The following is a 23,222-nucleotide window of genomic DNA, read 5'->3' on the forward strand; positions in this document are numbered from 1 at the left end:
TCCGAGAAGTTACGGAACATTTGAAGGCAAAAGGCACGTCAAAACAGTGCCTGTTAGATTGATCAGTCCGCAGAATGAATCTCATTTAAAACACGTTGACAGAATCTTTTGCAGTTCAACTATAAAATATGTGGAAGAAGTTTGTTCTAGTTTAGGGCCCGATGAAGTGTGTTTCGTTAGCCAAGACAACAAGGCTAGAGTGCCAATCGAAATCACAGCAGCCAAAAAAAAGGTGCCGTTGTTGATGCATTTGGAGTACCAGGTAACTCTCCCGGACCACGACTGGGTTGTGGCTGCTAAACACAAGCTTTTACCATCTGCATACGCTGGAATTACGATTAAAAAAGATGGTCTCGGAAAAACAGATGCTTTTTCTTATTCTGGACCTACCTACATTGCTGTTCGATCAGGAAAACACGCATCCTCGCCCGCCTTCGCTCATGGATTAGACTTTCAGAGGCTCTTGGATATCAAAGAATTTGACTCTATTACTAGAGATCCTCTAACTAATATGGTTAAGCCTATCGTTGTGTTTAGCGTCGATGGAGGACCCGACTAAAATCCCAGATACCAGAAAGTAATTGAAATCGGGATTCACCATTTCTTGAAAAATAACCTTGACGCTCTTTTCATCATGACGAACGCTCCAGGCTGCAGTGCATTCAACAGAGCTAAGCGACAAATGGCACCTCTAAGTAAAGAATTATCTGGGGTGATTCTTCCGCACGAACATTACGCAACTCATCTTGATTCTCAAGGTAATTACATTGACAAAAGTTAATTTTTAAAAATATTAATATAATTTAATATAATATTGATCCAGACAAATCAGAGCTAGAGTCAATGAGCCTTTTATTACAAGATCAACGTTGGATTGCCGATCATTTTCGCACAAGTCAATATTTTACTCAAATTGTGAAATGTGAAAATTGTTCTTGTTGTCGGACTATTAGAAGTTCTTACTTTATTCTAATTAGAGCAAGATTTCTTCCGCCACCTGTCCCTGTCCCGAAAGATGGGCTCAAAGCAGTAGATGTCTCAGAAAGAGCAAAAGAATTGTTTCCATCATCCGTCTTTATGCTCATCGCATCAAACATTGAAAGTATTCTTCCTCGTACTGCCAAAGGATTTCCAATTTTGCCGTATGATGCGTTTTGTCCATCAATTCAGTCTAGCCTAGCTGATAGAATCTGTAAAAAGTGCAATATCTACTTTGCCTCTCAAGCTATGTTGAAAAAGCACGTTTCTATCCATTCTTCTGCTATAACACTCCCTCTTATCAAAAGGGTCCAACCTGTGCGTATCGCTGCCAAATGTCAGACAGAATTTTTGGCAGTCATCGCCTTGCAGAAGAGTTCGGAAACTGCTGAATGGTTGGATGAAAATGAAGTTAACGCAACGAATTTGATTGTACCTCAAGAATACGATATCCTTTTTGAGCGCAGAGAGCGTTCACTACCTATTGTTTCAATTGATGATCACTTCAACAACCCATGGGAAGATTATATCAAAGATATATAATACTATTTGCTTAGTTGATTATTTAATAAGATATCAACTATTATATAATATAATTTGATGAAATCTACTATTATATAAATGTATAATTTAGTCAGAAAAAAATCAATGGTTTTTAAGCATTTTTTTTGTTTTTTTTGGGGAGTACACAAAAACTGACATCATATATAACGGGGGGTTGGCCAAAAATTGACAGTTTGACAAAGGGGGGAGGGGGAGTCGAAAAATTGAGAAAAAATACTGACATCATTTATGGATGACCTCTATTAAAGCTGAACGCTGTTTGTTTTGCGCAAATAATAAAACAAATAAACCGACAAGAATGTAAGTTAATAAAAATGTTGTAACAAAAAAGGTTGCAAACTGTAATCAAGAGTCACTTTAATTATGAATTTAAAAACTTAAATTATGAAGAGCTTATGTTTCCAGAAACAAAAAAAAAGTTATACTCTATTAGTTAATTTGAATACTTTTTTTATTAAAAATAGTAACAAAACTGTCAGGTTCTCAGAGAAAAAAATAGCTAAAGACACTTAAGCAGCCCATGAAGCTGTTTTACGTAAAGTGCTAATGCTAATACATACTTTTTATTCTCAAAATTCTTTACAAATTTGCGAATCAAAGATTTTGTGTGAACATATATTGAGACCTCTACTCTGTCTTAATCTAACCAAGGAAAGATAATGTGAGTAACCCTCTGTGGTGTAGTTCAACTTCTTTAGCTAGTTTTTCCATATGTTCATCTTTGAACATTTGTAGCTAAAAACTTTCAGAAAGCATCGAAGAAAAATGTAATTTAATATACTTAAAGCCTATTACACAGGTCAACAAAAAAAATTTTTTTTCTGGTGCCGAGCAAACAATTTGTTTTTTGTATAGCATTTCTCATTTTGATTTCAAATATACAACTACTTTTTTACCATCAGGTCAAGTTGTAAAGATATTTAGGTTCAAATCTTAAGTATTTAAGGTAAAGTCCCTAATATTGTCGAAAAAAAAGTTATTCAAAAGTATGTCAACCTGGGTCTCAAAAGAAGCGTATTTTCATAGAGATTTTAAAAATGTTATTCATTTGTAATAAAAATAAGTATTTTGTGTATTTTTGGTGAATAACATTCTGTTGACTTTTTTTTAAGAGTCTTTAGCATTTTTTCACATAATTTTTTTGTCAATAAATTTTAAGGAAAAATATTTATGTTTTCTAAAATCTCTATGAAAATACGCTTCTTTTGAGACCCAGGTTGACATACTTTTGAATAACTTTTTTTTCGACAATATTAGGGACTTTACCCTAAATACTTAAGATTTGAACCTAAATATCTTTACAACTTGACCTGATGGTAAAAAAAGAGTTACATATTTGAAATCAAAATGAGAAATGCTATACAAAAAACAAATTGTTTATTCGGCACCAGAAAATTTTTTTTTTTTTGTTGACCTGTGTTATAGTTGAAACAGATGTTAGTTTTACAATTACAACTGATTTTTGGCACAAAAGTGACACTTGCAGATTCTTATCTAATGACCCGTCCAAATCGGCCGGAACAGCAAGATGTAAATAAAAGAGACTGCATCATCAAAATGAATCCAGTACATTTCCTGAAGAGCAATAAAGTCTATCCTAAAACCGAAAAACGCCATTTCTCAAATGAATTTTGATACAGGATAGCAAGAAATAATGAACAAGTAAGAGGAGATGGCTTATATACACTCCAGAAACTGATTTAGCTTATTGTCTTCCTTGTCATTAATTTGACACAACTTCAAAATCATATTTTGGGAAAAATATAGGTTTCAACAACGGAAAAAAGTTCACTGAGCAAGATTAAAAAATATATCTCCTTCTCATTTCAGTTGTTTTGAGAAATGGATTGAAACAACAATCAGGATAAAAATGAGCAAGTTTTTTATCAAGATCTTATCCAACAAATTTACAACGAAACAGAATGGTGGAGAAGTATTCTTAAGAAAAAAACTTGGGGGACATAACATTGGATTCCGTGAAAGCTCATAAAAGCTGTACGCCGAAAATAATGGGAACTTCTTTGGTCTTATCCAAATAGTTAGTAAATTTTGATGGAGCATTTATGCAAATTGAAGATGGAGAAAAACATCATTGGTGAAGTTTATATTGCTGTTTGGAGTTGTTAAAAGAATTTATACAATTTTTTATGCATCAATTAAGCGTTAGTTCCCTAGCACAACCAAGTCTTTAAAAAATGATGTTTTTTGCCCCTAACTGACACAATTGAATCATCTTTAGAAAGTTCTCGAAATACGAGTCAAAGTAGGGATTCCTATTTGACCTGAAAAACTACCACCAAAGGGTAAAATTAAAGAGGGTTATAAAGTGTTACAAGAGCACAATTATTGCTGGCAATTTCAATGACAGTGGCCAGCAATGAACATAGTTTCAGCAAGTTCAAGTTAATTAAAACCTACCAACGTACATCGATGACACAAAAAAAATTGACCGCTTGAATTTATATATATATATCTTTATTGTAGATTGGTAGGCGGTGTGAGTATTAAAGTATTAGTGGCAGCACGAAACGTTTTTATATGCAACTGATCCTGGAGGAAGAGGGGCGCCGCAACTACGGGACAGCCCGTTGACATATATGGCTGTCAAAGAACCACAAATTTCTTTTATATGAGCCATTGTTATATAAGTCTACAAATCAAGAATAGTTTCTTGATCATTCTTATTATCAATATTATTATAAATATTATTATTACTTACTATTAGAGTTGTTAACAAGGCCATAAGTAGCATGGCCAAGGCCAAATGTTACAAGGCCAAGAGCAAGACCAAGAGTTTTAAGTTCAAGGCCAAGAATAATAGTTTCAAGGGCTACACAAACACTTTCAAGTCCAAAGACCTAAATTTTTTCTTTAGGCCAATTATTAACAAAACTGTATGGAACAATTGCTGTGACAATAAAACCACATGTAGTAAAAATAAACCAAGGTTATGCGCAAAATTCAACGAAGTCAATAAGAAAATATACTTTTAGATATATATGAAGGCCAAGACACACAGTTTCAAGGCCAAGGCCTTAATTTTTGCCCTTAAGGCAAGGCCGAGGCCAAGACTAAAGCCAAGGACTAACAACTCTGATTATTATAAAAAGTTCATTAAAATAAACTCAAAACTATACGGCATAGTTTAAAGAGCAAAAAAGTGCTCGGGCCCTGGCTGACACTGCCGTTATGATTTCGCCGTTCATGTTCAGAAAAAACGTATTTTGAAGTCTGTATTATGTTTATACAATAAACTTTAACTTTTTTTTTGTTAATAGCTTAAGTTATACAACAACATTTATTGGCAATGGATTTATCTAAAGTAAGTCAAATTTTATAGATTTTAACGTTTACACCCACTCACTGTTTACATAACAACAGCAAAAACATTTACTTTTTTTTTGTCATTACAATTTTTGTTGTCAGAAAAAAACCTCTGCAAACTGGTTTTTTTCTGGTAAATTACACCCAAAAAAATAATACACAATATATAAAACTAAGGCGATAAAATAATAATATTTATTATTCACTTTTTAATTTATAGTAAACTTTTAAATTTTAAAATTATTATTTATTTATATAAAAGCAACAATAAAATGTTAAGTTATTCTAAATCATTAATAATAAGTTATTAATATTTTGGTTTCATGGTAACTTTAATGATGTTTTTGTTTTGTTTGTAATTTAACTTTATATATATTATTTATGACAAACTGACATGATTTTCTTATGCTTATGAGCAATAATGTTCATGTCATCCATGATGTACATCATAAAAAAAAAAAGTCAAATACCCAACAATAAAGTTTATTTCATTGAAAACCATACCCTAACCAAAGCCTAAGCCAAACCTTGAGCCTAACCATGATTGTCATGGTTAGAGTATGGTTTTCAACAATATTCTTTTCGTATAAGACTTTTTTACAATCTTACAAAAGTGGGGGCCTGAAATACTTGTTCGCCATTTTTTTACTTGCAAGAGTCCTTCATATCTTTTAACTTGTGGTTGTATTTTAAATCAAAAATATTTAAATCCAATATTACAGTAAGTAATAAAAAGATGAATCAAACTGAAATTTTCTATTTACTAATGTCCAGTATACTTTTAGAACAGGCATTTCCAGTTCAACATTTTCAAAAAAAAATCTGAGCTAATATGCTCCATTTATTTACAGCAGCAGCAGCAGCAAAAAAAAAAGTTATATTTCTTGGTTAAATCATATTTGTATGTTATTCACAATTGAAGCTTATTTTTTTAAGACTTTATAAAATAAGCTTGAATTATATTGTGTTCAGATAATCACATGTGCTAGGAGTGTTGCAAAATATGTGCAAATAGCTTAACTTCAATTTTTTAAAATTCTGGAGAACTTTCTTACCCCTCCAACTATTGTCCGAGTTTTCTATCTATTATTAGCAAGGTCTTTGAGTCTTTGATCAACAAATTTCATCCCATCTTAAGTCAAATAATTTACTGTCAGGCTATTGATACAGTTTTGGATCCTTTCACTCTACGGCTGACATGCTAACTGCTGTGACTTTATCGTACATTAAATGGAGGCGGCGTGACTAGAGCTAAAGCTTTTGACAAAGTTTAGCTAGTCTTCTCCATAAGCTTACTTCTTATAGTGTATATGGAAATGTTTTTGAGATTATCAAATTGATTATTTCTAACCGCTTTATTAAAGTTATCCTAGAAGACCAGCAAACTTCTTTATTTCCAGGGTACCTTAAGGTACACAAATGATCTTCCTGACAACCACACATCTAAAGTGGCTCTTTCTGTTGATGACTCAACTTTATACTCCTGTTTCAATAGAAAATCTTCTCTTTTTAATCGCTTAAAACAGGCAGCTGGTCTTGAATTTGATCTCACTTCTGTAACAGATTGGTGCTTGCAGTGGCTTGTTAAATTTAACTCCAATAAAATCAAGTTATTTACTGCGAACAACTATTGCAATACTGTTGGAATTCTTATATTGATGAATGGCAACCCTCTTACTAAGTCCTTATGTCTTCTTAGATTATCATTTACTACTGACTTTTCATGGAAACTACATATACAATTGGTCGCTAAATTTAAAACCGCTAAGGTTGCCTGTCTTTATCATGCTCAACATTTTTTTACTCCTGATTCCATTTTCTACCTCTGCAAATCTCTTATTCGTCCCTGTATGTATGGTTCTTCTAATGATGCTATTTCTCTTCTAGACAATGTCTTAAAACCCATTTTAAACGTAGTTGGACTTTCTTTATTTGCCAAGATGGAGCCTCTCTCCCATGGTCATAAAGTTGCACCTCTTTCTCATTTCTGCAAATGCTATCGTGGTCACTGCTCAAGCAATCTATCATCTCTAGCAATCTGCTCAAGCAATCTATCATCAACCAAAACTCATTCTGTCAACAGTTTCATCGCTCTTTAACTCTATCCTTTTTTTTCCTAGCAATTTCAACTTAAAAGTGGTTGCTTGCAGCCTTATCGAGAGTAAATCTGAATAAAAATCAAGTTTTTAAAAATTTTGTTTAAAATCTACATAATCTTTTTTCTGTATTTTTCATCAACAAAATTGTTAATCAATGAATCTAAATTAATTAGCTTCATTTTGTTTGTGTTACTTGATGAAAATGCAAAATTATTTAAAGTTTTTTGTGACATAATAGATCGCAAATTATTTTTTCTAAGTTTTAATTATGGTGTAGATGTTTGATTTCTACATATGAATTTTTATCAATGTCTTCTGTGTAGTCTTTTGCCAGACAATTAACACAAACCTTCAGCTTATCTTTATTGAATCTTGTTTCTAATAAAAACACAAATTTGTCATTTTATTAATTCCTGATAGCATTTAGCTTTTTCTTTCAAATTTGAAGAAAGATTATTGATGTTTTACAAAAACTGTTTTTAAACTCTGTACATGGACTATTGAAGCTCTTCTAATCGGTTTTCACCTAAAAGCTTTCTTATTATGGCAACTCTTTTGTAAATAATCTATGTCTGGTAACAGTAATTTTGCATCTTGTTCTATTATTTCAAATTGTTAACTAATCCAAGAAGATAATCACCGAAAGATGAATAAAGTTCAAAGTGAAATAATTACTATTCCATAGTAATTATTGCACTTTGCAATGATTTGGAAACAACATTCATTCATTGTAAAATTTGATTAAAATCGAGCTACAACAACATATTGTTGTTTGTAAGGCAAATTCAAAAGTTTTCAATATAATAAATATTGATAAAATAATATTGATAATAAATTTCCAGTTGCAGCTCTTGCTTTCATTTAAAAATTTCACTCTCATTAATTGTGAGCAATGTTTCCATCAATTTATTGTAGTTCTGGTGAATGGCTTTGACTAAGTCTGCTGACTTAGATCACTTCACCAATTATTTAATTGTGATTTCAAAAAGCTTCTTACAAACTGTTCCAAAATACTATATAACTTTGTAGAAGCCAAGAAAAAATTGTACAGTTCTTAAAAAATACAAAAAAAAAAAAATTAATTCTACTGATACAGCAATCTACAGCAGTTTAGAAAATGCTCCATGTGACCTGCTAAGTGGACCATGACATTTTTTAGTGAATGTGACCACTCTAAAAACGGCATTTGATCACATAACTAGAGTTAAGAAAGAGTTAAATTGAAAAAAGATAGTTTGGCAGCCGTTTTTCAGACAAACAAAACAAGGTCTCATTTGTGAAATTCTGACAAGTATTTTTTATTTTATAGCTTTTACATCGATGAGAACATTTCACTTACAATTATTTTACTGTTTTTTGTCTGGGATTGAAAGAGTTAAGAGAATGACCTAAATGTGGGAAGAATTTTGCCAGCTTATTTAACTCCAAAGTTCTAGTTTTCATACCTTTATACCAATTCATGCCAATCATATTGCTTGAGTTATCATAAGACTGGCTTCTGCAGTTGCTGATTTCCAGGTTCAATTTTAAAGTCCACGGTTGCATTTGCTTAGTTTTCCCTTGTGTAATTATCGATATGGATAGAGTTGAACCTTTCAATATGCTTATTAGAATTTGATTAATGTACCTTAAGATCACACATAGTTGATCTTTTTGACTCATATCAGGTGTTGAATCAACTGATAATAAATAGTGCTTAGAATTTAAAACATCATCACTGATTGATTGCAAAACTTTTTTTGCCATCAGTATGATTAATTCATCACATGAATACTTTGAGAGGTAGTTTGTTTTTCCAGAACTGCTGTCACTATATTTTTGTAATTGTTTGGCCAATAAATGATCAAACTGTGTAATCAGCTCATGCAGACCAATAAAATAGCTTTTGCTTTCAGACCCAAATTTTTTATTTGAACCTCTAAAAGTTAAGTTTCTTTTAATCAATGTGCAAATTAAAGCTGTAACTTTTATTAGAATCTCTCTCCTGTAGTTTTTTATTTATTTTTAAATTTTGTTCAGAAGTTGTTCATATAAAAAAACCTTTTTTTTTCCTGTATGCTAAAGAAGCTTTTCTGTAGTCCAGTGAGTTCTCATGGCCCTGAATTTTTCCAATCTTTATATCCTGTTAAAGCTAAAGCAAATTTTGAGTATTCAAAATGCTTGCAGACAAAACAGAATACACAACCCAATGCTGGGGAATATATGAGCCATTAACTAATAAATGTTTAACCATAATCTGCATTTTGACATTTTAACAGACTGTTCTTTATCCAAAATTGTATATCCTCAGCTGAAAGGGTATCCCCAAGTCCTGGATCACTTTTCTTATTCCATAACAAATCAATAAGAAAACAGACCTTCTCCTTATCGAGTTTCAATTGTTTGTTTAAAGTTTGAGTTTCATTATTTAAATCCTCTAAAACATCAAATATATTTGTTTCTTCACTTATGCTCGAGTTTGCAAGAGTAGCTGAAGTTGGTGACTAAGCATAAAATTCATAAAGAAACATAAAGAAACATCAAGTTTTTGATGTTTCTTTATTTTTTCTTCTATTATTGCTTTTTTCTTACTTTTTGAAGCTTCACTTTTATAGCTTCTTTCCATATCTATTAGAAATTTCTGAAAAAGAACACAATTTAATTGTTACTGTTGACAAGCACTACTTTTTATGATTAAAATTAAATAAAATAGCTTACAAAGCTAAGCGAACGTTTGTTAAAAATAAATTGGAAAATGAATGTAAAAAAATTTATGATTACTTTCTTTGCAGTGTGTTTATTTACATTACTTAAAAACATGCAAAGTTACATAAAGTGAGTACAGTTTAAAAGACTTAAAAGGAATATGTGTTGAATTTTTACGAATACTTTCTTCGATTACTTAGTTTTTTTACTTAAAAGCTTGCAAAATTTTTCTTAATATGAACTCATCTATTTTATTTTAAATCACATTTTAAAACGCACAAATGACAAAAAAATAAATTTATAAACTATGCTTAGTTTATAAATTTGTTTTTTCCAGATTGATAATTAAATCTTGCAATGAAGTTTTGTAAAAAATGTTTTCCAACTAACTACTGTAAACAGTAGTTAGTTGGAAAAACAGCCTTAATTATAGTAATTTTCTTTGTTTGATATGTTGAGCTAAGGTCTTCTAGAACATAATATTTTAGAAGGCCTCAGTTGAAATTTTAATAAAAAAGTGTAATTAAAAAAATGTCAAATGTTAAATAAAGTCAATAAAAATAATAAAGAGTTGATTATTTGTTAAAGTTATTATTCATACTAATAAACAAATTATTTTAAAATGTTATTTATTAGACTTCCATCTTTGAATATACTTATAATTTTTAATCACAAAAGTATTAAAAAAAAAATTAAATGAAAATAAAATGGTAAATTGTTTTTTTTTACTTTCTAACAAAAATGTATTCACTTTCCAAAAATAAAAAATTTAAGTATTACAATTCGATTTTGGGGCCCCTTTTTTCCTGCACTGCTCGTAAGTGCTTGACATGGAAGTTGATGTTTGTTAATTTTCTGAAAGTTTTCTCACCCAACCTGAGCTTATTAAGACCCCTTCCCCTGTTTGTCTATTTCATAACTGAAAAAAATTTTTAGTTATTATATTCTAATTTTTAAGACTGGTTTGGGTCTTTAAAATTAGAAAATATAAACTCGCGGAAAAAAATAAAAAATTCTATTCTCCTGTTTATTAATACCCTTATTTATTTCCCCCTCCCTTCCTTTCTTATCTCCCCTCATTTATTACTTCTGGACAAAAACTTGATTTGTCTATTGATTGAAAGAGTTTAACAAGTTTATTATGCTAAATTTTGAGTGCAAGTGACCAGTATGTTTTATAATCATTTCTCATCTTTTAGTTACAACTTACTCCATATGTCTAAATTCCTCCATAACTCCTATTACTGCAAGAACTGTTTCTTTAAAATTATCTTAGGTAAAAAACTTTTTAGTTTTTTATATAAATAGAGGTAGATTGTTTATATCTGCTTCATATTCATATTCAGAATGTAATAATCATTTTGACTATGAATTATCTGTTTGATTCGATTTAAAAAAAAGGTGGACATAAGCATATGCTTCTTTAGTTTGCTCAGAAAAAACTATTTTATTTAACATTTTAATAAATGTTAAAGTTGCAAATACTTTCTTAGTTGTAAACATTTATTGAAAATTGTTTAAAGTATTATAAACATTTAATAACTATATTTTAATAATTTAAATTTTAATAGTTATTAAATGTTTAAAATACCGTAGAATGCTTTTTTTAACCTACCAAGTACTTGATTGGCTCTTGAGGCTAATGTTTTGACTTTCAAATTTTAAGTTGTCTGAGACCTTTACACCAAGGTCTCTTTCAATCTTGGTATTTGAGAATCGTCATCACTGCATATTGAATATTGTTGTGTTGACCTTTTAGTTCTGCGGCCTATGTATATATTGCATTTTTGAAGTATCAATTTTGCTGTCTTTTTTAAAATTGGTGTTATATTTTAGTAATTAAAATAAAAATCAGACTTTAACAAAAACCAAATTGATACAAAGGTAAACAATGGTACAGCATTCTATAAATTTATGGGAAAGTGAACAATGATAGATTTTGTCTTTTTTAGCAAAAGAAGTCTCTTACAATGATAAAAAAGTCTTACAATTTTTGTTACTTTACATTTTTTAATTTTTAAACTGTTAAACCTTACCTAAATTTTAAAACCATTACATTAATTACTGAACATTAATTACATTTAAATTTTATCATTTTTAAAAAACAGCAAAAATAACAACTTTAATGACTAATTTGTTACTTTTGTTACATTTTATATCATACTTGATAAATAGTGTTTTTTATATTTAAGTTTTTTTTACTTCTCTATTTTTATGCAAAGTGTACATAAATCGACTGATATAAGCTTAGACTTCTGTTAAATACATTCTTGCTGTTTAAATTTTTTTGTTTTTGCAACTTTCTATTTAAATAGTTGTTAACCTTGTTGGATTGGATTTGTATAAAAAAATATTGTTGCAATGAACAAGTGTTAATTATAATTGTTTTTAAAAATCTTAATTTCAGTAAAATATTATTTTTAGGTAGTAAATGAACTTCGTCAAAACTATAAAAGTGGAGTTATGCAAGGTATTGAATCTCGACTGCACCAACTTCAACGCCTTAATGACTTACTTGATGAAAATGAAGAGTTAATATTGGAAGCTTTATATAAAGATCTTCACAAAGTAAAAATTAAAAAACAATAGGATCATTCTAAATATATAACATTATCTTAATTATATAATATCATTGGAAATTCTTAAGCATTATCTGTGTTTATTCATTGCTTATGAATTTTTTTTTTATAAGGTTTTTATGGGTATTAGCAAGGTTGTAATTTCTTTTAGTGTAAGCTGGAATCCAATGTCATGGAATTACTTCAAGTGCGAAAAGAAATTGGACATTGTAAGTTTGTTTGGATTTTAAAAGTTAAATAGAACTTTTTTCTTGTACCAAAAAAAAATTAGGTTTTTGTTTTTGATGTAAATCATTTATAATAAAACAACATTTCAATTTTAATATTTACTCTTTGTGCACCTAAATGCCTCTACCTGGTTGCACAATGATTTGTTTAAGCAAATGTGTAGGCTGAATACTCTCACATCTTCCGCTTGTTTGCTACCACAATTTTGTTCTTTTCGAATTTCTTTCTGACACTCTTTTACTTGCATAAATAAATTGCAAAATAACTTGCAATAACTTAATGAAAATTTTGGTTGTATTTTTTTTGTTTTGGTTGTCACAATTTGTTTATTTATTTGCTGCAGCAAGCTCAAAGAGTAGTAAACCACTTTTGCAGCAAGTTCAAAAACTACAGTTCAACATTTCAAGTCACAATATTTCTTTATAATTTGTTGAGTTGGTTTGACAAGGTTCTAAACGATCTGTGAGTAATTTTGAGTAAATCAATGTCAAAAATTGTTATTTTTGTACCATAAAAATTTATTTGTATCAATTGATAATATTTTTCACCCATGATAACCAAAGATAAGGATTTGCCTTTAGTATCATTATTTGTAACTAAAAAATGTTTCACTTGTTATTAAAAAATAAATAGTGAAGTAGTCATATCTTCACTATGGCAAGGTTCTACCTGCGCTTATAATGGTAGTTATAAACATTTTAGCTTTTTTGAAATTTTGTGATTGAGATAGTTAACTTCTTTTAAATTTTGTAACTGAAATATAAGTATAATAAATGGTAATTACCATATTATCTAACAAGATTCTACCGTTATATTAATAACCATTTCATTATGGCTTAAAAGTTAAAAGCTTTTCATCACATCCTGTCATTTTATTGGTGAAGAATCACTGGTTAATAATTTTGGTCCTGGAGCGATACAAAAGGAAATACAGCCTTATATTGTGCAAGTCTTTGGTTTAACATTCAAAACTCTAGAAGTTGATGGGCTAGTGCTGATATTTTTTTAAATAGGTTTTTCCATTAAATTTAACATATAAAATTATCTATCCATGATTGAAATTAATCTATGACTTGTACTCTTATATATATATATATATATATATATATATATATATATATATATATATATATATATATATATATATATATATATATATATATATATATATATATATATATATATATATATATATATAAATAGCTTTGCTGTTAAACAATAGTCCTTGAAGTCTTGTGGATTTATTTAAATAACTTTTTTCTGTTAACTTTTTTGAGGATCCTATTAATCCAAGTGGACTATATAAATCAGCTATCTTTAAAAGATTTTCAATTTGATTATGCACATGATCCACTTATTAATGAGGAGGAAGTAAGTATTTTATAGTGTTTAAGTTAATGCAAGGAATCTCTTTTTTAAAATGTAACACACTATTTGATATTATACTGTTTTGATTTTGAAAAATGCAGCAGTCAGACCAAGTAACTAAGTTTCTCATGTTGTTTTCCCTCTGCAATAACATTCAATATCTTGTAAAAGGCACTAGAAAAGTACTTTGCTGGCCTTGTCCACCATTGATTTAGTCCATAATGCTTAGTATTGTTATTTGGTTGTTGTATAATATGCTGCCAAGTTAATCACACTTTGCTTTCTCTCATAAAAATAGTTTTATTTCCAACATTACTATCTTAATTTACAGTACTTTTAAAAGTTTTTTAAATCATTTTAAAAAATCATTTTTTTAGTAATAACACAGCCTGGTTTTTAACATTGCTGATAAACATTATATTAAAAATTGTTTAATTTTTGAATACTACTAATGTATATGATGTAGTAAATTAAAATTATATTATATTGTTCATCAATTTTATTCAAAATTATACATTCATTAACTGACCATAGAGATAAGCAATGGGTAGTGAAAATGCAAGACTGACTGTTGGGGGCTAGACCCAGTGAATGTCTTTACAATGACTGACAGTTAGGGATATGCACTGCAAAATGTACCTACATTGACTAACAGTTTGTGAGAAGACTGAATTATCATTAAATTTTAAAAAAGAGTTTTACCTTAAAAAAGCCATTTTCTTTTGTTTTTAATTCAATTTCAATGTAGAAACCAGTACTTTTTGTTGTCTAATGTAGCATTATAAAAAAGATTTTTTAATACATCAACCTCAAACTAGAACACTATACATTGATATTGAGACCATTGATGATTTTTGATAAGCATAAAATTCTCTATCATAATATTTAACTGAAAAAAATTTAGAAGAGTCTGCAGTTAGGATTAGGGTTTGTAATCCCGTGCTATATTTAAAATCCCGGGTTTTCGGGATTACATTTACCTATTCCCGGGATCCCGGGATTTTGAAATACCTGTTTTTGAAAGATTTTAACATGTTATTTTAGAAAAATTTTAAGGAAATTCATAAGACATTTAAAGTATGTTTAGAAAAAACTTACAAATTTCAAGGAAGTTCTTTGGTTTTTTAATATTATACATACTTAATTATTAAATTATAAAGACATTGTTTTTGTAGATATAATATACGTATGCAATTATTTTTGATTATTCTTAAAATACGTTTTGAGGGAGCAGATCACATCTAAAGTTTCATCCCCCAGACGACTTCTTATTTTTGTTGCAAAAAGTCCGGCCGCAGAAAAAGCACGTTCTGATTCCACACTGGTAGGCTTAATAGTCATTGAAAAATCATACGCTCTTTGCAAAAAATCACCACGTGTTCCTCCATTTTCAAACAACACCATTACCTTTTGAATTTTCATCGATAACGTCTCACATCGAGTTGGTATGCTGGGCAAATGTGCTTTTTTTATAGCTTTATTAAGTTCGTCTGTGAATTTTAGAAAATTTACTGTTCAAAAAACCAGCAATTTTTTTTTTTTTTTAAACTTGTATTTTAAAATAGTCACAAACAGATAACGTCTATTCGAGATAAAAATTGTCAGAAACTTGAATAAATGCGACTAAGCACCAAAAATTTTTAAGAATGTAATTGCAATCCAATTTCAATTGTTATAACAACTTTAATCCAATTATTCAAAAACATAACTGCAAGAATTTCGAATTTGTTAAGTTCGAATTTTAATGCAATCGAATGAAAAAAATAATTTAATTAAAAAATTTTCAACTGAAAATGATTTCAAAAAAAATCCCGGGATTAAATGCTTAATCCCGGCATTTCGGGATTGTTAAAAACCGGGGATTCCCAGGATTTTGGGATCCCAGGATCACGGTATTCCCAACCCTAGTTAGGATTTACCCTAACCTGTTAGTTGAAACCTTGTCAAACCTTGTCAAAATATTAGTTTATTATTTTTATTTTTATAAACCTAAACCTGCTAATAGAACTTTGGCATATTGGTGGTTTGCTTATTTTATGCTAAATTTTAGTTTATTTTGTTTGCCATGATACAAATAGTCCAATAAAGTTATAATCTCAATTTTGGAAAAAATGTCTTTTAGAACCTTGTCAAATCAACGTGACGTGAATTGGTAAAACAATTTCTTCTAATTTAGTCTCTACTGTTCTCAGAAATTTATCTTTGATTATAGATATATTCAGGGACGCATATAGCTGGTCCTTTTGGTAGATGAAAGTTCTTTATAAAAGATACCATATTAGGTTGGTAAAGATTATAAATACATTTAAAAAATGATAATTTAATCACTTTGTTTTCTTCTTATTGATATAGTTGTTAAAGTTCATTAATTTTTCTATATAAAGTAGCTTCTAGTATCCCGGAATTAGTCTCTATGCTCTAAGTTTTACTCTTTTAATAAGATCTTATATATCTTATAATATCTTTTTTCAGAAATGGATTCCAAAAAGCAGAAGCATATTCAAAATGAGGGTCTACTAGTGAAACATATAACAACTTAACTATATCATAGTTTAAAAATGAAAAGGTTTGTCAGATAACACCTAAAGTTCTATTTGCTTTAAAAACACAAGCAGACATATGATAATCTTATTTCAGATCTTTTTTTTACATAACATCAAGACATCAAGGTCGTTTTCACATTATGAAATATTCAATTGATAATCAGAAATGTAATATTTTTTCTTATTTTTGTTAAATTTTGTTCTTTTACTGACATGCATAATTTTACATTTTTCTATATTTAATTGCATACTACTGTCATTGCACCAATAAAAATAAAATTTATGTCATCTCGGAAATCATTACAACAGTTATCACTGATTATTTTAAATCATCAGTCATCAGCTTTATTTGAAAGATCATTGTTATAGATTGAAAACAAAATTTGTCCCAGAACCAAACCTTGCAGTACACCACTTGGAACACTAAGCCATGTAAGCAACTCTTTGCTTTCTATTTAATAAAAAAGACTTTTAATGCTTTAGAAAAATCAGTAAAGAGGGTATTGAAGGATATTCTTGATTCAATGCTAGAGTTAAAATGTTTTAATTTTTAAATAAATTTGTAATGCAAGATTTACCTGGTAAAAAACCATGCTGATTCTTAATAATCGAATTATTATCTAAAAGTTGCCAAATGATTTTTTCTTAATCCTTTCTAAAACTTTACATATAATGAACTTAAGAGAAATATGTTTGAAGTTAGAAGAATCAAGCTTATCGCAATTTTTATAAATTAGAACTATGTTTTAATCTTTCCACGCTTTTGGCACTTCTCCTGATTCAAAGGATAGCTTAATATTTCAATAGTAATGATTAAACTTTCAGAGCAGGTACTCATTACATACAGTTGGACTTTCCACAAGGTTTGTACTTATCCATAATTTATCGCTGGAGCGTATGGATGCCCCGAAAAAAATGCCTATACTGCTCTTTTTTTGCTATAATAATAACTGATAAATAAAATATTAAAAAAAATTTTTAAAATAGTAACAAAAGTCTTGCTTTCAAATACAGTAGTAAATAACTAATTTTCTATTTATTTTAGCTAGTTCATTTTTACTTCAGGATAATAAAATGAATTAGAAACTAATTATATGACGTAACTCATTCAACATATTAAAACTGTCATTCACTTAATAACCAATTTTTAGATTTAAAAAATGAATGTTATTATGAAACTCGATTTAAAAACTTGTAATGAAACTCTTTTTAAAGCCAATATAATGTATAAAATTTGTTTTTTCGAAAGGTAGAGCAGTTTTGCCAATTAAGAGTTAATAATTTTTAAAATAATTTAAATGTTTAAAATAGGTAATAGTTTAATAATAATTTAAAAATTTAAGTCCTTATAAGTAATTGCGCAAATTTAATTTTTGATTAAATGAACTTTTTGAAAAAATAAAAAAACAAGACAAAAACCTTTTCAGAAAGTTTTGTCTTTTTTCCATCTTCTTTTTGACATTAACAATAATAAAAATAACAATTAAAATAACTTAATTTTTTAAACATTTTAAAAATAACTTAATCTTAAATGTTTTTTAAGATTTAGTTATTTTTAAAGTGTTTAAAAAAATTCATAGTATATTTAACTTATTGTATGCAATTTTTTTAATTATAATTAATTACTTTAAAATATATATAAATTTTTTAATCATTAAGTTAACCTTTTATTTAAAAGGCGCCTTGAAGTACTGTGAAAATTATTAACCTTTGGTAAAAGTTAATCAAATAGGTTTGCTAATATTAAAAAACTAAAGTAATAGTAAATAAATATGTTTATTAAATACTTTTGTATTTGACAAGTCTGTATAATATAATATATTATATATAGACAATAACTAATTAAACACAAGTCATAAGCGTAATTACTAATATTTTAATTTTGCAAATACAGGTTATTTGTTAATACTGACTAAAAATTGTTTAAAGCAATAACTTAAAAAAAAACTTTAATAATTTTAAATAACTAAAATGTTGTTACTAAATATTTAAAATACTCTGAACAATTTTCAATAAATATTTACAAATAGCATATTTGCAACTTGAGTGTTTATTAAAATCTTAAATAAGATTTTAATAAGCGCTCAAGTTTTTCTTAGCGTAACTTAAGTAACATTACTTCTGTTCACTGATAAATTCAAAAATATGCCTTTTACAACGGGACTCTATTTTAAATCAACTCCTAATCTTTGGATAAAACTAAACAACGTAAGCACATACTGAAATTTTAAAATCATTGTTGCAGCACTCGTTTTAACTAGGGAAGGAGAGGGAGGAAATCTCAAGAACTTCTCGCTCTCCCTCATGTTTGTCGTGTACCTAAAGCATTAACTTTTTTTTAAAGTAAAATTTTAAAGTTATTTACTTGTGGTTATTTATTAATTACTTATTTTTGAAAAATTTTGTCATTGCAAATGAAATTTTTTTTTTTTTGTATAAATATTAACAAAATTAATATTTTTTTATTTGTGATTTTTCTCTTGGAAAAACTATGTGGATTCATTTTTTTTATTATTGTTATACCTCCTATTCAATATAGTTTTGCTTGTTTAAAGTATCTGCCTAAAAAGTTTTAAGTTAATTACTGTTGTTTTTATATTTATAAAAGGTTTTGTTTTTCTCTATACTGTAAGCTTATGGAGCATACAGAAAGAAATAAAAATGAAGGTTTTAATCCTCCAAGCAATGGAAAACACTTTGGTGTTTTTTTATTCTTCTTGATTTCTTAAATACAAAACAAAACAATTTAAGCAAAAAAGACTTATAGTTATACATACATATTGCAGGGTGAAAAGGTGTAATCATAATTTGTTAAATGTGATATAGCTGTAATACTGTGATGTTGAAGTGTGTATAAAAAAATGATTAATTTAAAAAAAGCTAAAAGATTAAAGTTATAATTTTAACTTAAATAAACAGGTTTTCAAAATTTGGATGAGTGGATGAGCCCAACAAAAGTCTCACCTGATTTACTCAATGTTCTTAATCATTGTGAAATTCGAGCTGAACCAAAAGGTGTTGTTTTAATTATCAGTCCATGGAATTACCCTGTGAATTTGTTGCTATCACCTTTGGCTGGGGCTTTGGCAGCAGGTTTGTTTAATATTTTATACTATTTAGAAAATTTTTTTTTTTTAAAAAAAAAGGTTTTTTTAATTGTTTTTTTTTATAAACATTTAAAGGAAATGTGGTTGTTTTAAAGCCATCTGAAGTGGCTCCAAACGTTTGTAGGGTTTTTGAATCCCTTATTCCAAGGTATTTGGATGAAGTAAGTCTTTGTTTAATAATTTTCCTATACAAATCCTATAGGGTGCTATCAAAGCTGCTATTATGTTACTATCAAATTATTATCAAAGCTGCTATTATGTTACTATATTTGATTAGTTGTGAGACAGGTTTTATGTATTAATTATTGTATTGTATGTTGAGCATTTATTATTTTTAATGAAACCAAAATGAAACAAAAGGTTAATATTTAAAGACTAAGCAAAGATATTTTTTTTGTAATCCACCTCCCCAAGGTCAAGAAGGCCACTACAGGTTATACTTGTGGTTATAACCCTCTCTCAACTCTATAACTCCGAAACACCAACCTTGGCGAACAAGGCCACTGTGCAGAGAAACAAGTTGAGCGTGTACTACTAGGGATGTGGTAGGAATCAAACTCGGAACCTCTCACTTATGAAACGAGCGCTCTACCACTAGTCCACTACTGCATATTAAATAAATACACCAATACCCCATATATAATAGATAATTATAAATAACTTGAAGAAACGTAGACATTAAAACCAGTCTACTTTATAAATTATATTAGCATATCTACTAATGCAGATTTAGGTTGGCTAATATATTCTTTAATTTAACATTTTTCAGAAAAGGAAGATAATGAAGAAGAATAACAAAAAAATAATTTTTTTTGTAGTAGATGTTCTTTATGCATAGTACTGCCTACCCGAACCCAAAGCCTAAAAGCTTTTCAAATATTTGCTATTTCAGTATGATGTTTGTGTGTGCACCTAAATCCACATTTAAGATTTTTGTTAAAAATAAAAGAGTTTGAGAATTGAGTCAGAAATAAGAGTTTTTTTTAGAGTTGTAAGCAGTTAAAGAGTTTTAGCAAATTTTAGCTTTACAATGGTTACATGGTTTCCATTAGAGGTCAGTAATGAATTTTATTCTGAGAAGCTGTAGAGTAGAGGATTAGTAAGAGTGTTGCCACTCTTCAAGAGTGTTGTCATTCAGGAATATCAACAATCTTGTGTTATTAGGAGGTGTTTTATAGGTGATCTGCATCATTGCTATGTTGTGTAACAATTTTTATAGCAGTAATCTCAGTCTTTAGTGACCTGGTTTGTCTAATTTGCAAGGTTTGGATAGTTTTTACAATCCCAACAAGTATGTACACCCACAGCGAATCTTATGTCAGTTTAGGTTAGCTTAAAATCAGTGTTTATGGTATGTTGTATATTTGTGTATTTCAAATAGTAAACTCTTTCAGCCATTTTAAAATTTTTTTTGTGTTAAAATCATAGTTGGAAATCTTGGACATTTTCCTATTGTTGCTTCTGCCTTTGTCACTGTCATCTTACTTTTTTTTAGCTTCAAAATATTTTAGAAAAAAGTTTAACATTAATATAACAATAACATTTCTAAAATATTATGAAAAATGGTAAACATTTTTCTAAAATGTTAAGGTTGAAAAAACATGAAACATATTGTCTCATCTGCGTTATGTACAAACGTCTGTACAAGTCTTTAGCAAAAGTTGAGTGCTTTTTGGTAAAGTGAAAAGTGTAAATTAAAGTGCTGAATATCACGTAATTCAGCATGTGTTAAGTTTGCAAATAAAGGGTCGTCCATAAAGTATGTACGCTTTTTTTTTGCTTATCCCCACCCCACCCCCACCCACCCGTATTTTGCCATATGCTTTTTTGAGTAGCCTCTACCTCCCTAAAAGTACCTACTCTTTTAACCTAACAACCCAACATTTTATAAAATTTTTTTTTTATTTAGTGTCTCCATACTTTTACAATTGACCTACTGCCCCCACCCCCCAGTTTATATGCGCCATTTGCAGACCCCCTCTTCCTCTCCGAGCGTACGTACTTTATGGACAATCCCTAAAGAAACTATGAAAATACAAGCAATTGCAAAGTGGTTAATCAATAAGCAGCAAATAAAACTAAAATGCTAATAATCATGCAAAATTGCATTTTAAAGTGCAAGGTAAATTTTTAGATATTTTTTCTAAATTGGCATTTATTTGGCAGTTATTTGGCAATTATTGGCATATATTATTGGCAGATATTTTTCTAAATAGCATTTTCTTTCATAAGATATTTGTTACATCACAACAAAATAAAAAATGTGCATTTGCTTGTTGCTATAAAAAACATTGTATTGTCTTGTACATCTGTTTTTTAAGGCCTGAACAAGACATGCTTAAAGAAACAGTGAAAGTTTACTAATAATGTTCTTCTTTATTATTGTGTATAAATAATATAGTTTTATTATTTTGATGAATTTTAATTTATATTTTCTTCTGTGCCTCAATTTAAATTCTGATAAGATTTTCAGAAATTTAATTTTAATTAAAATTCTGAAAATCTTATTATATCTTATCATATCTTGTAATTATATCTTATTATAGACTCTAATTATACCTTGTAATTATACGTTAATATATCTTGTAATTATATCTTATTATACTTTGTTATCCTATTATATCTTGGTTTATTATTTAGAAATGTGTTCAGTTAGTTAGTGGTGGTGTTCTTGAGACTACAGCTCTTTTAAAGTTGCGATTTGATCATATTTTTTTTACTGGTGCTCCATCTATTGCCAAGATTGTGATGAGAGCTGCTAGTGAACACTTAACACCTGTAACCCTTGAGCTGGGAGGAAAATGGTAATTATAATTTTAAAAAGTTGTAAAATTTTATAATCTTTTTTTTGTTTTACATTAATTTCTTGTTACATATATAGACTAACTATTTTACCACTTGATATTACGAGAAAAAGAAGTTATTTTTATGTACCGCCATACTAATATGATGTATAAAATTTATTATTTTTGAATTATAACCTTCTAACTATTGATTGACTATAGTTAATTTGATTGGTTTTTATAATTTTTAAATATGATTTGCTTTTTAATGTTATTAATTAAAATTATCATGTCACTCTAACTCCAAGTGGCATTATTAATTTTGTGAAATTGATTGAAACTACATTTGAGAATAACTGCTAAGGTTAGAGTTTCATAACTTTGTTAAAATCATATCTGTTTGTGGTTGTTTGTGGTAAATATTTTAAATAGGACTTTGTCCAAGTATAATTTTGTGGGGCAATTTTGCCACAGAATAATGAAACAGTTCCACAGTTGAGCTAGTTACTTTGTCAACCTTAATAACAACTGTTAATACCTCCGGTAAGTCTACTGCTCTTTTTGATTTTTAAAGAGAAACACCTTCCTGATAACACTAAGTTTCCAACAAGAACCCCTGTGTAATATATTGCATTTCATTAAACAAGTTATCCTTCCTTTTATATTGAATAATTAATTAATATTAAATTTAAAGCTGCTGTTACTCATTTGTTGGTGTTTGTCATAGAAACCGTGGCAACTATTACACCCAAGTTATTAACGAGAAAAAGTTGCAGTACTTTTTCTTATAAGAAAATGCGAATGATGGTGTCTGCAATTATCTAACTTATGTAAAATTTAAATTATGCAATGTTAAAAATTATATCAATTTTTACAGTTTTACATTTAAAAATTGCATTGGGGCAACATCTGTAGCATTTATTGCCATTTTATAAAGTCTTTTGTTTATTAAATTGTGTTAAAA

General features: G+C 28.6%; 1 protein-coding gene across 1 annotated transcript in view; it reads left to right on the forward strand.

Annotated features, from left to right (window-relative positions):
• The first annotated feature begins 4,689 nt into the window (after positions 1-4,689).
• LOC100204604 (aldehyde dehydrogenase, dimeric NADP-preferring) overlaps positions 4,690-23,222 on the forward strand; it is a 39,296-nt gene continuing 20,763 nt past the window's right edge. The window contains exons 1-6 of the mRNA XM_065792415.1: positions 4,690-4,864; positions 12,075-12,218; positions 12,381-12,438; positions 19,288-19,461; positions 19,551-19,636; positions 22,116-22,279. Of these exons, the coding sequence (XP_065648487.1) occupies positions 4,850-4,864; positions 12,075-12,218; positions 12,381-12,438; positions 19,288-19,461; positions 19,551-19,636; positions 22,116-22,279 (641 nt within the window). The 5' untranslated portion in view covers positions 4,690-4,849. The remainder of the gene's footprint in view (positions 4,865-12,074; positions 12,219-12,380; positions 12,439-19,287; positions 19,462-19,550; positions 19,637-22,115; positions 22,280-23,222) is intronic.

Source organism: Hydra vulgaris, chromosome 03, assembly GCF_038396675.1.
Source record: "Hydra vulgaris chromosome 03, alternate assembly HydraT2T_AEP".
NCBI classification, from domain to species: domain Eukaryota; kingdom Metazoa; phylum Cnidaria; class Hydrozoa; order Anthoathecata; family Hydridae; genus Hydra; species Hydra vulgaris.